The following is a 16,149-nucleotide window of genomic DNA, read 5'->3' on the forward strand; positions in this document are numbered from 1 at the left end:
CCATAGACTGCAGCACACCAGGCTTCCCTGTCCTTCACCATCTCCCGGAGCTTGATCAAACTCATGTCCATTGAGTTGGTGATGTCATCCAACCATCTCATTCTGTCATCCCCTTCTCCTCCTGCCTTCAATCTTTCCCAGCATCAGGGTCTTTTCCAATGAGTCGGTTCTTTGTATCAGGTAGCCAAAGTATTGAAGCTTCAGCATCAGTCCTTCCAGTGAATATTCAGGACTGGTTTCCTTTAGGATGGACTGGTTGGATCTCCTTGCTGTCCAAGGGACTCTCAAGAGTCTTCTCCAACACCACAGTTCAAAAGCATCAATTTTTCAGTGCTCAGCCTTCCTTATGATCCAGCTCTCACATCCATATATGACTATTGGAAAAACCATAGCTTTGACTATATGGACCTTTGTTGCTAAAGTAATGTCTCTGCTTTTTAATATACTATCTAGATTTGTCATAGCTTTTCTTCCAAGGAGCAGGTGTCTTTAATTTCATGACTGCAGTCCTCATCTGCAGTGATTTTGGATTCCAAGAAACAGTCTGTTACTGTCCATTGTTTTCCCATCTATTTGAAATGAAGTGATAGGACCAGGTGCCATGATCTTAGTGTTTTTGAATGTTGAGTTTTAAGTTAGCTTTTTTACTCTCCTCTTTCACTTTAATCAAGAGGCTCTTTAGTTCCTCTTCACTTTCTGCCATAAGGGTGGTATCATCTGCCTATCTGAGGTTATTGATATTTCTCCCAGCAATCTTGATTCCAGCTTGTGCTTAATTCAGTGGGGCATTTTGCATGATGTACTCTACATATAAGTTAAATAAGCAGGGTGACATATCTAGAAAAATACAGATATTTAAATTCATAATAGTATCATACTATTCATATCTTTCTGTGATTTCAGAGTAAATAATAATAATAAAACCTCTTTTCAGAGTAGTTCCTGCTTTTAAATGCTGAATAACATCTTGTTGTACAGATGTACCATGTATATAATCAGTCCCAGAGTGATGGATTATTATAGTATTACAGTAAATGTCCTTATAGATTCCTCTTTGTGAACAATAGTGTTTCCCTAAGATAGAGTGGTAGTAAAGCATGCACACCTCCTCCACACACACAGAGCTGTGAATGAGTGGAGAAGGAGTAACAAGATAGGAATAGGAGGCTCTGTTCATTGGTCTTATCTCTTAACAGGAGAACTTGAGGCAACGTAAGGGGAAACTTAGGCCTTTAGAGAATCTGAACATAATAGCAGTTGATAGGCTTGTACGGCTGGAAATAGAACAGCAGATCTCTCTCTTTAGTTGAGCAATCAATCCTGAGCTTCAAAGATGTCCTGGAAGTATGCTGTGCTACTTCCTCATGGAACACAAAGTGTGATCCCTTTCTGGGAACAACTACAGCCAAGCCTGGAATGGAGGAAAAAAAGAGAAAAAGCAGCAGCTGATAAGACAAAGCAGGGTGTGGGATGGAGGCCAGATAAGCACTGCAGACTCAGGCACTACAAGAGCTAGGGGGAGGCAGAGAGCACAAGGTGGGCAGGAAAGATCAAGGGAGGGCTTTGTGCAGAGACAAAAGCAAGCACACAGGGCTGTGTGTATGCAGTGAGACTAGCCTAGCTTGAGGAGTAGAGCTTTGCTGAGGAGCTGTGGGAGCAAGAGAAGCCTGCAAAGGTTAGGGTGTGTGTATGTTGGGTGGAGAGGGTCATTGGATGCTTCTGAGCATAGGTGAAGGCTGCCTTTCTGAAGATCACCAGGGTGACCATGTGGAGGATGGCCTAGTACTACAGCCTGAAGTCAGGGAGACCAGGGAGTCAGTGAGGACTCACACAGGGCACTGGCAGTGGAGATGGAAAGAGAGAAGCTGTGAAGAACAGACAGACAGACAGCAGGGCTTGGTGACCAGATGGTAGGGGGCAGGCAGAGGAAAGTTAAAGATGATGACATCATGCACACAAAGGACAGTGCTAACAGAAAAACCACCAACAGATACAAAGCCACTGGGAAGGAGAGCTCCTGGGGAGGAAGAGGGTGAGTATCCCTTGCAGAGCCTCACAGAGAACCAGGCACCTAGCAGACACCTGATCACTGCTGGAGGCATGGGAAGGATGCACAGATGGATAGTTTCCTTCTAAGTGTATCGAGTTTGAATTGTAGGTTGTTCATGGAAGGAAGGGCCATGTGCTCAGTGGGCTGTTTTCTCTCTGGGGCCCATAGGCAGACCAGCCACATAGGTGTGGTTGCTGGTCACTGGCTGCTGGAGACAGGGCTGAGAGCTAGTGACTCCACTGGGAGACTGGGAGACCCTCTCTGCAGGGCTAATTTCATATTCTAAGATGACACTGGCTGAAATTGAATTGATATTGGCTGGCTGGGGGGAAAAAGCTCTCAAAAAGTTTCCAGTCTTACTACTAAGAAGCAGAGCCAGAGAGAAAATTTTTTCCCTCTCATTATGGTCCATTAGTATGATTATTAATAAATATTCAACCCAAACTCTAGTTTTTCTTTCCAAGAAATAGGTAGAAGATGGTTAAAAGCAAGATTTCTCTACTGCTCAGTTTTTACTCTCAGCCATATTATAGCAAGAAGACTTCTTCCCTTTGGGGAGACAAGAGTATATTTTTCTGTTATTTTCTTGTTTGTGTAAAGGGCACAGATAGCCTAATGCTTGGGCTGCTGATCCAAGGGAATTAAGAGAGAGAGAAGGATTTGGAGTGTGTAGCCTCAAGCTTATGTTTGTCCTCATCTCTCTGATACATATCTCTTCTATGAATGAAGGAGAACAGCAACTCAGAGGCTCAGTTAATTCCTAAACCAAGCATCAGCCAAGAGCAATTATGAAGAGTTAAGCTGAAGAAATCAAATTTAGATGTAAAGAAGGACTTTCTAACAGTGATGAAAATGAAAAGCAGCCCTCTGAGTGATGGGAAACTTTCAACTTTTTACCATCCAATGGACTGGGTGGAGGAGGGGGAGGGCTTTTTTATTCAAAGTACTCCTGGCATTCAGGACTGCTCCCTACCTACTTACTCTCTGATATTGCCTCTCCTGCACTATTGTGTCCTCTGAAAGAGGAATGCAATTTAGAATACAGAAGCTTGTTTACTGCAGTGAGCTTATATCTTGAGTGGGAGGTGATTACAAGTTCAATCTCATTTCTCTCTTGAGCTTGACATAGGCTTTCACATAAATCAGCCTTATGCAGTTCCTGCTTGTCGTTTCTTAACTCTCACATCCAGACTTGCTGCAGCTCTGGAACAGCCCCAGCCCCCTAGGAATCCTGAGCCTTTCCACTAGACTTCATGTATGGACCTAGAGCTCAGGTCAAATTTCTCCTTTTGTATCTCCTACTCCTGATTCAGACACCTCCACCCTAGCTTCATTGGATTCCACTTTCAGAATGTCCCTGTACTGCCTCTCATCTAGTTTTACTGCTTAAAAAAATTGCCTTTTCCTCCTTGAACTTTGAATTTAACTCTTCTAAAAACCCAGGTGTCTTCACACCTCTTATTTCCCTTACCCAGCCAACATATGAGGGGATGTTTAGCCCTTATTTTCACGTCTTCTCTCTACAAACACTGGCATAAACCTCATCATATCTGAATCTAATTCTTGAGATTACTTTGGCCCCAAGAAGACTGAGCTAACTCGATCCACATGGGATCATGGTAGGGTGCAGAGTGGATGGGAGGGTTCAGAAGTTCTGGCCATACAGGTATGATATATTTTACAAAGAGGTAAAAACAAAGTTGTGTTTCGATGGCCATCCTGAAGAACAAGAGAGCACCTCAGCTTCCTCTGCTCTGCTTTGGAGACATGGAGATATCAAATATAGGTCTCTCCTAGCCAGGAGGTTTCAAGTCTAACCTTCAAACAATGTTCAGTTGCTTGACTGTAATCACCATACCAAGATTCTGTCTGATAAAGTAGAGGCGGCACTACTCTTCTGGTTCTAGTCTTCAAAAAGTCTTGCTTGTATTATGGAAACAGCTTAACTGGGTTCTTCGTCTTCTCTATTACTTCTGAATCCATTCTTCATACTGGTTGCCAGATTTTGAATAAGTTCTTTCCTCTTTTGGATCCTCAGTTCCCTTGACCTGAATGGGGTCTAGACTAAACACTCACTGATAGCCTATGTTTTCCTCCCATTCCCCACCCTTCTTCTCCCCAGGGGGCCAACCATCTCCTCCTCTCTCAGCCTCTCTTTCCATCAACCTCCTTACCGTCCTAACCCTTTGACTTCCTTCCCCTCACTTAAACTCCTGAGTCTCTTTTCCCTTTTAATACTGTGTTCAGATGCTTGACATTCCCTAACCAGGTCGCTCTCTCGTGTGTGTGTGTGTGTGTGTGTGTGTGTGTTTGGGGCATGGCATGTGGGGAATGACAAACAGGGACTTTCCACTTTCCAGGATGGATAATGAAAGTTGGAGTTTCCAATCAACTTCCCCTCCCCTTTTAAGCACTTAGCCTAGTTCTAGGCCCCTGTAGGCTCTAGAATATGAATGGAGAAATCAGTGAGTTCCTTGAACTACTGGAGGAAAAGGGCCACTGCAATGTCAAGGAATGTGATTGATGTAGTTGCTAACCATGCTGCTGAGGCTTTCTGGGGTGTGCTGCCCTTCCTTGGGTCAACTGCTCAGCTCCAGAAAATGGTTTGGGCAGGGAACTTTGCTTACCCTAACACTTATCAATGAATCTTGACAGCAGTGGGAGAAGCTGAGGCACATTGACACATGGACCCCGTTGAGCTGGGAAAGCAGAGGAGTAGAGAATAAGACTGCTGACTCCTGAGAGAAAATGCAAAGCCAGTCCTTATGCAACACTGCTAGACTCATCTATTGTCCTAGGAAGTTTACTTCCTTTCTTATACTTTTATAACGTCAGACTGGGAAAGGACCTTGGAAGCCCAAGAGTTCAGCCCTTTCTTGTTACAGAAGGGGAACCTCAAGCCCAAAGAGGGGACGGGGCTTACCCAAGGCTACACAGTGGTCAGAGAGGGAGTTAATGGCAAAGCTATGACTAAAATCTGGGTGTTGTGACCATCCCTCCCAAATATCTTTTTCACTGCCCCAAGCTGGCTCATCATCCCTGAGGTATACATTGCCCTACCTCACAAAAAATACTCAGACCATGCCTCCACACAGTTACCAGTGGATATGAGAAAGGATAACTATGGCCTATCACTTTCAAACTAAAGCTCAGACTTAACTAGATGACTGTTACAGTCTAGAACACCTCTATGTTGGGATTCTGTGAACTTGAAAAGAAGCAGGAAGGGTTCTGGCAGACGTATCTCAAAGGAATGGACTAGGGTGTATCTAACCTGGTGGAATTATCAGAAAGTGAATCACATATCAGTAAATATGTTGCAGTGGGGCTACAGGATCAGGATTTCAAAAAGTTGGAGACTGGGATTTGAAGGAAGGAAACTGAATAGAGGACAGATATAGGAAAAAGGAGCCCATTTTTGATAAAAAATGAGGATTGAGCAAGGATGGGGACAAACTATGATGGGAAAAGTCATACAGAATTCCGCAGAAGAGAACTGATGAAGCGTTGGAGAAGCTGAGGCAGGTTAGCCAAGAGAAGAGAAGTTTCAGGTGTACAGGGGATCTTCAGATCTCTGAGGAGTTGTTTGGGAGAGTAGTAGATTTGTGTGGCCTCAGTTGAGATCCATAGGCGGAACCACAGAAGAGTTCAGATACACGCAGGAAGAACTTTTGGAGAGTCAGAGCCGTTTTGACAGGTCTTGAACTCCAATTAGTGTAAAGTTGCAGTCAGGGCTGTAAGCCTCTTTCCAGGGTGCGGCCTAGGGCCCAGCCCTACTTGGGAGGTGGGGCCGGATGGCCCAGATGCGAAGGGCCAAGGTCTGTGAAGGGAGTGGGAGAGGAGGCAGCCAGGCCCGGGTGAGGGCTGGGATCCCCTACTGAGGCGCCCAGGCCCAGCCAGGCCCCCAAGTAGCTGGTGTGGCCGGGCAGGGCTGGTCTGGGCGGGGCGAGGCCGGCGGTCGGCTAGAAGGCGGGCGCGAGGGCGGGGAGCGGCGCGGAAGCCCGGCCACATAAAGGAGCGGGCGGTGCGACGGGGGCGGCTCTTTCCTGGGTGGGGTTTGTGAAGTCGTGGCCCGTTAGCAGGAAGCCGAGCAGTCGTCCCGACGCTAGAGAGAGACCCAATCCGAGCCCCCAGTCCCCGGAGTCAGCCGTGTGTACTGCGTGCTCAGCGCCGTCCGACAGCTCCCGGCCAAACTTCGCCAACTCTGCTGCCTTTGTCGCCACCATGCCCAAGACGGTGAGTGTCTGGGGTGGGCGCTGCCGGCCTTGGGGGCTCTTGCTGACCCTCGTAGCGCTTCGCCGATGGCCGGGGGCTTGGCCAGCCACGCGTCGGGTCGCGCCGCCGCGCCCTCGGCGGAGGCCTGGAGCAGGGAAGGCTAGGGGCGGAGTCCGGCTCTGGCGCGTCCTCGAGTGTAGAGGGGTCCCGGGGTAGAAGTGTGGGCCGGGCGGGGCCGGCCTCTTTCTCAGATTCTAGTTCCTTGTGTCTGGAATGCCACAGTAGGGAAGGATTCCTTAAGGGCCCAAGGTCTCTTTTTACCCACGATGGGCCCTGGGCGCAGGGGAGAGAATTCTGATCCGGAGGAAAACAGTTACCTCAGTCCAGGAATTGGCGCTTTTATGGGGCCAGGCTGCCTCAGACCAGGATGGGCCATGGGAACCGAGAAGCAAGTAGGAGGGTGGGAGCTGCTCAGGGCGGATCCCGCACCCCCTACTCACCTTTCCGACAGCCTCCCCAGACAGCTTCAGCTGTTTCCCACTAGAAGAGGAGAGTTGTGGACGGACTCATCGACGCCGCTTACTCCTGCCCAGGAGCGCTAACAATTCACTAGACACCAGTCTGAAGGGAGGGAAGAAGACTTTCAGAAGACTGGTTTTTTCCTTCTCTTCACTTGCCAAATCCCTGCCTTTCCCATTACTCACAGGCTATTTCCTCCTGTCTACTCCAGACTGTTCTGTGAGGTGTGGACTCTTCTGTGGGGCCACACCTTTCTAGAGTGGTGGTAGCTTCTAGGATCTGGTCTCCACCCCACTGTTTTGAGAAGAGAAGACGCCTCCTGGGAGTGGGGCCTAGGGGGGCCGGATGCCCAGGAGGGAGGGGGGAGGGATGTGCCTGAATAATGAGCCCTGCTTGCTTTTGTGCAAGTCATGCCAAATGGCTGCTGAGGCCCTTCCCTTGCTCTGGAAGGCTGGGTGACCACCCTGGCTTGAGTCTCTTAGGCCAAGCAGCTTGTTGCACTGGCTTAGGCTATGCAGTTCTGCCGAACCCTTCTTCTGAGGACAGCCTGAGCCTTGTAGAACTGAGATAGTGACTAGCAGTGGTGGGAAGGACTGAGGGTCCCTAAAAGAAAGGGGTGGGGGACAGTACTCTGGGTGTGTGCTGAGCTTTGGTTGCCACGTTGCTGTGTTCCAGCCTTACTGCCAAGTGATTCTTTCCTTTCCAGAACCCTGTCCTTCAGAAACAGCAAGTTTTCAACAAGTGTATACTCCCACCATCTTCATCTTTTCATTGCTCATGGTTTTATGACATGGGGCTTTTCCACACACTCCCCACCCCCATCCCACATACACACAAAGTGAGAGAGAATGGTTTTGAAAAAAGAGGGAGTGGGGGAACAGTCTCTGCTTTACAGAGGATTATAAAAATCCTTCCAGGACCCTCTCTTTGGTTTTATCTCTGTGGTTGACTCCTTGGCTCTTCTTCAGATGTGGCTTTGCCTAAATAGGCATGTGGATCTCTGGGAATTGACTGTGCCCTGCAACACATGTGGCATCTCTCATCCTCAGTTCTGAAATATATCTTATTTAAATACAACTTTAATGGGCCTGGAAATGATTTCAAAGTTATCTAAACCACCATATCTCAGTGAAAAGTGACAAGGAAGACAGCATGGTGATCTTCCTGTTGTGGAGAGAGATTGGAGTATGAGCTATTGGAGGTCAGGCCTAGGGTAGTGAAAGTATTTTTATGCAGACTGACTGAAACTTGAATCATGCTGGAAGGAGAGGGCTAAATTTTGATAGACTGGAAGCTTTAGAGAATTTCCCATGCTTTTCGCTTCAAAGAAAGGTTAACTTAGGAGAAACAATTGTATTATGCCTGTTAAGACCATGGAATCTTAACCTGAAAAGGGATCTCACACACTATCTAGTAGATCTCTCTCTCTCTCTCTCTCTTTTAACTAATGAGGATATTTAGGCCTAACAGGAAAGGACCTACCACCTAAGGGCACATGATGACAGAATCAAGATTGGGGTCCATGCTTCTTGATGCTCATCCCATTGACCTTCTGTTCTCACTCACTGAAGTATTATTGAAGTTGAGCCCCTTCTCTTGCTCAAAGCAAATTGACCTTTATTTTCAGGTCTTTCTGGTCCTTAGATAAAAGGAAGTGGATGATTTGGGCAGAGTAACTAATGTTGGTATTTGTGTGGTCTCCTGGTGAGAGTTCCAGGTGTCACAAGGTGCCTCCTGTTACTTTTCCCATTCCTTATCCCACTGTTGAGGTATCCAGGGGCACACTTCTAGTTCACTGCATACAAGCTAGTAACTTTAATGAAGGGAGAAAATTCCTTATTTCCCATTCCTTCTTCACTAGCGTGTGTTTGTGCATACTCGGTCACTAAGTCATGTCCGACTCTTTGCAATCCCATGGACTGTAGCCTGCCAGACTCCTCTGTCCATGGAATTTTTCAGGCAAGAATACTGGAGTAGGTTGCCATTTCCTCCTCTAGGGGATATTCCCAACCCAGAGATCAAACCCACATCTCCGTCTCCCTCATTGGCAGGAAGATTCTTTTACCACTGAGCCATCTGGGAAGCCTATTTCACTAGTGTGCTTTAGGCTACTTCTGGAGCATGACAGATAAGGAAGATAGTGGAAAAATCAATTCATTCATTCATATGAACCATGTCTACAGTCTGTCCAGGCTTGGTTTCACTTTTACAGCCCATTTTCTCCCTTAGTCACCTATCTCCCTTTAAATCTGTTAAAACATGCCTTTCTGCATCCCTGCCCCCAACCAACTCTTGTATTCTGTGCCTCTACTTGCCAGTTTCCTGAGTCTACTTTAAGTAACCAGAATACAGAAGCTTATTAACTGCCATCTATACTTTGATGATGATAAGACAGTTGTTAAAAAACAAAAAAAAAAGTTTTCTCCCCTCTCTACCCTCTTTAACTTTTTTTTAGATCACAAAGTCTTTGGGACTCTGTATTCCCTAAAAAGTGACTGTTTTGAATTTTCAGGGTGTTCCTGAGTTTTTGGTTTATTGTTCTCATGGCAAAAGTGAGACCCACAAATAGGATGGACTGACCTAGAATGATGCAGTAAGTCAGTAGAGAGGTTAGGATTTAAATCTGTGACTTAGTTACAGGATCATTTCTTGGTAAAACCTCTTCAGTTTGTTGAGTTTTTAGCTTTAACTCAAGGGAAAGGTGATCAAATGGTCATTGATGGGACCATCCATGTGAGCAGATGTAAAGAACCCAGTTCCTTAAAGTATTTGAGGGCTTCAGGGTCTGCATTCAGCTAAACTTTAACAGGGGCATGTGGACTGTTTATTCTGCCATTCCTGGCATTGCTTGAGCCACTCGAGTGGCACTAAAGTGGTACTTGGTGAATAGAAGGCAGAATATCAGTCTTTTAACCCTTGAATCAGCCCTGCCTGTAGACTTCAGGGGTGGACAAGGGATCAGGAATGGAGGTTGTGTGAGAGATTGACTCTTTGGATCCTGCATCTATCTGTCCACTTCTTTGGTTCTCCAGTTCACTTAGCCCTCTGTGAAAGTTTAGATGGTAGAGCAGAAACCATCTTGGAGATTTCCTTTAGGATTTTTCTTCAATAGCTCTCTGGGCAGAGATGGGCTAGTGGGGCAGGAGAGCCCTTGTGGGACCATCAAAGTTACCAGCTAATCTATATTCTATCATCTTAGGCTTGGGGAAGGGAAGGCTGCTCTGTGAGTAGGTGACAGATGGTATGGATCATAGGTCTACTAACTCTTCATTATTATCTAGCTGACTATAACAGTAGTTTGTTTTAAGGGTGTTCTCACTTTTCTCTTTCTTTCTCCTCTCAGGAGATTGCTATACTGAATGATAGAGCTGGAAGGGACATTTAGAGGTCATCTGTTCTATTTCTCTGATTCCAATTCCAATTCTCTCTGGATAGGCTCAGTTGACAGCTAGATTTACTCTGAAATTATTCTAACAGTGTTACCTGGCAACAGTATATCTAGGTCCCTTAATGTCTTCTGGGAGTCCCCCTCACTGGAATTACAAGACTTAAGGTCCTTAGAAGGGAGAATATCTGGCTACCCACACTACTCGGATTGGGTCTTTCCTGTTTAAGCTGGTGACAATTGGCATCATTACAGATTGGGAGCAGTCTGTTTCTGATATTTCAAAGATAGAACTGAGTTTATCATGTGTATCTTTCCCAACTCAGGATATTTTCTCCCTGCTACCTCACTCTATTCTTCTGCCCCCAAAGAAAAAATGGTATAAAGGTAGTTTCTTTTGGGTGCAGTCTGTTGGTCAAGTAAAAGAGGTAGTCTTATTATGATTGACTGGTTTTGCTGTTCATCCTTCCTCCTATTTCATACTTGATAGAGCTGAAAAAGTTTTCAGTTCCAGGTTCTGATTTGTGTTATAGGAGCAGTCACTTGGAGGGTTAGCTTAGGATTGCATTAATTTGGAAGGTGAGTGTTGGGAAATGGCAGGTAACACTGACTTGATAGTTTTCCTTCTTTTTCCATGTAAGAAGGACATATTCCCTAACCTTAGTTAACTGATCCAAATGAAGTGGGCCTTTATGCAGGTTCTTTCTTCAGGCCCTCAGTCTCTCCAACTTGTCATAAGAGAACTGTACTAGTAATACATTCTAGGGATGCTAAAGCTGAAACTCCAATATTTGGCCACCTCATGCGAAGAGTTGACTCACTGGAAAAGACCCTGATGCTGGGAGGGATTGGGGGCAGGAGGAGAAGGGGAAGACAGAGGATGAGATGGCTGGATGGCATTACCGACTCGATGGACATGAGTTTGAGTGAACTCCGGGAGTTGGTGATGGACAGGGAGGCCTGGCGTGCTGCAATTCATGGGGTCGCAAAGAGTTGGACACGACTGAGCAACTGAACTGAACTGAACTGAGGGACCCTTCTAGTATTGATGTTCTTTTATAAGTTGAGAATTTTTTTTGGATATTGTCATTTATTATAGAGAAATATTTATCATAAATTAAGTAACTCCCTCAGTTTGATCTTATTTTCTTTTTGTAAGTACATCTGTCCATGGAATTCTCCAGGCAAGAACACTGGAGTGGGTAGCCATTCCCTTCTCCCGGGGATCTTTCTGATCCAGGGATTGAACCCAGGTCTCCTACATTGCAGACAGATTCTTTACCACCTGAACCACCAAGGAAACCCCTACTGATGCTCTTGAAAACCTTGATGGTTCAGCCCTCAGGCCTCCCATTTTTGTGTCTTCTTCCCTCAGACATTCTTTCCTTAAAATTTGAGTGCCTTCTTTGTACCAGGAAGTGTGCTAGGCTATGCTGAGAATACAGTTGAAGAGCAGTTGCTAAAAGGTATTTTCTTGTCCCCTTACACCTCTGGAGTGTTGTTTCTTCCTGGATACTGGGTTCAGAATAGAGAGCTTCTAGCATTGGAGTTGGTTTGTCTCATTAGTAGCTCTGACATGAACACTGGCATGAGTGTTCTGGGCCATTTCTTCTTGATTCTATGGAGGGGAAAGGGCTATATCTATGTAGGGAACAAGAAAGAAACCAACTGAGAGTATATTGTAAAGATTGGGGTTGACCTAGGAGCCTCAAACACTGAAAACTTAATGGATTTCCCCTCTTTTCTTCTCACTGCCTGCCCGAAGCATAGCTCCTCCCTGCCTGTCTCCTGCCCTGCCCCCACACCCCCAGTTCTGCTGAGAGGCTAGGAAGCTACTGAGTTATGTTTCAAGTTTACTTTAACCTCAAGTGTGGTAGTTAGATATTCTGGTAGACAGTGAGGAAGTGGTGGGCATAAACCAACCTCTTAAGGTATCTACCACCAGTGCACTGAGGGCTGGCTATTGTGGGGTACAGCATTTCAAATGCATCTGTACTTAGGATGACCCAGAGCTTCCTTAGCCTTAAGTTGTTTCCCTTTTAGCTGATTGTTCTGAGTGGTCTGCGTTTCTCACAGAAGTGTTTTGAATCACAGAGTAAATGAGCTGGCCTTGAAACTTTTTAGTTTAAGTTTAGTTTATATTTTATTTTATTTTATTTTTTTAATTTAGACAATGTTTCTTTTTTATTTTTATTTTATTTTTTTATTTTTTAATTTAATTTTATTTTTTAACTTTACAATATTGTATTGGTTTTTCCATATATCAACATGAATCCGCCACAGGTATACACGTGTTCACCAAAGCCCAGGAAAGAGAAGTGATTTGAATGAATTGATAATAGGGCTGTGGACTAAAATTCAACTTGTCTGACTCCAGATAGGTGGGAAATATTAAATGTCTGCCTTTTAAATGGAACTCACTGCAAGATACTCAGCATTTTCTTCTTTTGTGTTACGGGTGACCAGAGACTGGACTGTAGTGTTAAAATGGTCCTGAGAGCAAGTCCTTCTGTGTATGTAGTGCTTATCTCAAAGGTTACTTTGTTTGGAGATAATCCAGATGGTTCAGGCTCTGACCTTGCTTTTGGGATTCTTTGTAGCACTTCCCAGGAAGGTAAGTGTTTGCTTTGACTGTGAAGCATGGTAGAAAGTAGATATGTGCACAGAAAGGAGGTAAGGAGAGAAGACTAGCTATGTTTTCCTGCTTGCAACTAGGCTTCACTGTCGTAAGAGTCTTTATTGCTGCTGCTGCTGCTAAGTTGTTTCAGTCGTGTCTGATTCTGTGCGACCCCATAGACGGCAGCCCACCAGGCTCCCCCATCCCTGGGATTCTCCAGGCAAGAACACTAGAGTGGCTTGCCATTTCCTTCTCCAATGCATGAAAGTGAAAAATGAAAGTGAAGTCGCTCAGTCATGTCCGACTCTTAGCAACCCCATGGACTGCAGCCTACCAGGCTCCTCCATCCATGGGATTTTCCAGGCAAGAGTACTGGAATGAGGTGCCATTGCCTTTTGTTCAGGGTCACATGAAGTTTGTAACAGTATTGAAAGGAGAACTTGACTTTCCTGATTCCCAAGTTAGTGGTGTCTCACTGGACTTGCCTGACTTGAAAGGATGATGACTCTTTTTACTCATGGGACACCGACATCCAGAGAATTGGCTCTGTGGTGATTACATTAACAATATGAACACAATGCCACAATGGAGTTCCCCTAAATAGCTTCTGCTGCAGCAGGTTTCAGTCAGTGGGTGACTCAGTTCTTCCGGGGCCTCAGAATGACTTTTTCCTCTTCCTGCCTGCCCCTCACCCAAATTCCCCGCTTTCTCTTTGCCATTTAAAATTTTGATCTCTGACCTCTTTGTATTCTGACTCAGTGGTTCAGCTTGACATGTTCCTTGAGTTAGGAGAATATTATGGTACTTTCTTTCACTTTGGTGACAATATTTGAATACAAACTGGAGTCTCCTGACCTCAACTCTCACTACTTATCTCTAGGTTTTGTAGGCCAGACCCAGTGAAGGTGCAGGCGTGCTCAGTCATGTCCAACTCTTTGTGACCCTGTGGACTGTAGCCTGCCAAGCTCCTCTGTCCATGGTATTTTCCAGGCAAGAATACTAAAATGAGTTTCCATTTCCTACTCCAGGAGATCTTCTTGACCTAGGGATCAAACCCCTATCTCTTGCATCTTCTACATTGGCAGGCAAATTCTTTACTGCTGCACCACTAGGAAGCCCCCCAGTAAAGGTAGCTAGCCAAAAAAGGACTTTTCAGGCCTTTATAGAAAGGGGAATATAGAGTATTGGTGAAAAACATAAACTCTGGAACCAAATTGCTTGGATTCAGATCCCAGCTCTGTGACCAACTGTTAATAGTTTTGTAGCCTTGGGCAAGTTGCTTAACTTCTGTGCTTCATTTTCCTCAACTGTAAAGTTGAAGATACCTATCTGGTAGGGTTGTTTAAGGATTAAATGGGGTAAGTTTCTATAAAGGGCTTAGAACTGTGGCCAGTATCTAATCAGTGCTATGCAAATGTTATTATTATTTATGGAACTAACCCTCTGCTGGGCTTCCCTGGTGGCTCAGAGGTTAAAGCCTCTGCCTGGAATGCGGGAGACCCGGGTTAGATCCCTGGGTCGGGAAGATCCCCTGGAGAAGGAAATGGCAACCCACTCCAGTACTCTTGCCTGGAGAATCCCATGGAGGGAGGGTCCTGGTAGGCTACAGTCCATGGGGTCACAAAGAGTCGGACACGACTGAGCGACTTTCACTTTAGATCTATTTACCTGGAGATTTAGGGCGAACTCACTAAAACACAGTTTGAGAAAATGTATACTTGGCATTTTCTATAGATTTTGAGAAGGGAGTTTATTGGGACATAAACAGGTCCTTGAAGGGTGTATACCCTCGAGGGCAATGGCTGTTCTGAGTGGGACAGTGACAGTTTCCATATGTGGGTGTAAACCAAGTGGCCCTAGGCCACACTGTTCTCTTAAAAATGAGTTTGCCTGAAACGAAGGAAGGCTTGATGTGCTGAAGTGAGGGGAGGATTCCCTTGTGTTGCGATTGTGGTAGATTGAAAAGTGACCAAGCCTGATAGGTATGCCTGATAGATATGTCATTTTCTGGTGAGGACTCAGCTATAGTATCTGGGCCTTTAAACTTGGAGAAAGGATCTTTTGGGTGACTTTCAAAAAATAGCTCTTTGCCTGTGCCTGATGATAGAAGCATATTGGATGCTCCTATCAGTGGGCTTGTTGTGATATAAGGTTAGTGTTGACATAGTTCCTAGGCCAATGGTATGGTGACCTACACTGTGTTAACTTAGTAGTATTGTTTTGCCAGGTAGCTACTGTGATTGGTGACTTCAAAGGTTGAAGTTTCTTTCTGTGCTTGGTGACCCTTCTACTTTGTAGGAATTTGATAGATACATGGCCAGGATATCAATCAGAGTCTAATGAGTGAAAAATTGAGGTGTGGACATTTGATCGTATGTAACAATAACAAAGTATAATCATGAGAAATCTTTTCCTGGATATTTATTTGGCAGATAGGAGGGGGAATAAGGCATACCTATCAGGCTTGGTCAGCATTTCTTTCCTATCTTTAGTCTTGGCCTCCCTTAAATACCTGGGGAAGTTTAAGGCTCATTTTCCTCCAGTGAAGTATGTATAGATAAGGTTCCTAATCTTACTGTCTTGGTGTAATCTGCCTCTTACCCCTCCCACCTCCCTGTTCTTTTTCAGAAATCTCAGCCTGAAGGTTAGATAAGTATACAAAGATGTTTTAACCTGTTGTAATCTCTGACTGGGGTTGATTAATCTGTGGTATGGAGTTGGGGGTTGGGGGTCAAAGTAATAGTCCATTTGGGTGTCATTAGTTAAGCTATACAAACTTTTGGTATTTTCAGAGGTTTTAAGTGAGCTAATCTTCTCTCCAAATATACTCGCGGATATTCCTGGGAGGTTGACTAATCCACAGAAGTTCCCTTGTTGAGACCAGAAGTCATTTTTACCTTTTAATTTTTCTTTATATTGAAAGTGTCAATGATAACAGAAATATATAACTGAAATAGAGCCCTTTTCTTCAGGTTCCTTACTCTTCTTGGCACTGGGGCCATGGTGGATCTAGCATATAATTGGTGAGAACATTTGCCACTTTGCTTCAGGGTTACACTATACCTCTTTGCTGTTACTTGGAGAGGTGCTCCAGCAGGACCTGAAGAGGGCCTAGGGAAAATTTAGATTTAGTTGCCTTTCTCTCTGCCATAACCCGGGCATTTTCCTAAGGTTGGGAGTTTGCTGCCTGGCCTTAGGCCAGTTGCCAGAGGAAACCAATGACTAAAGGCTTCCTCCCTGCGACGTCAGCTTCTGGAATCTTTCCTGATGATTCCCTACCAGTCAAGTATGCCTTATTTGGCTATATTTTCCCCCCTGAAATGCCTTTGCCACCTCAACTAGTGTCTTGTTCTTTTTCGGTAC

General features: G+C 45.1%; 1 protein-coding gene across 1 annotated transcript in view; it reads left to right on the forward strand.

The window, feature by feature from the left end:
- The first annotated feature begins 6,075 nt into the window (after window positions 1-6,075).
- MSN (moesin) overlaps window positions 6,076-16,149 on the forward strand; it is a 74,112-nt gene continuing 64,038 nt past the window's right edge. Inside the window, exon 1 of the mRNA XM_006069965.3 lies at window positions 6,076-6,286. Coding sequence (XP_006070027.1) covers window positions 6,275-6,286 — 12 coding nt within the window. The 5' untranslated portion in view covers window positions 6,076-6,274. The remainder of the gene's footprint in view (window positions 6,287-16,149) is intronic.

This window comes from Bubalus bubalis, chromosome X (genome assembly GCF_019923935.1).
Source record: "Bubalus bubalis isolate 160015118507 breed Murrah chromosome X, NDDB_SH_1, whole genome shotgun sequence".
Taxonomy (NCBI): domain Eukaryota; kingdom Metazoa; phylum Chordata; class Mammalia; order Artiodactyla; family Bovidae; genus Bubalus; species Bubalus bubalis.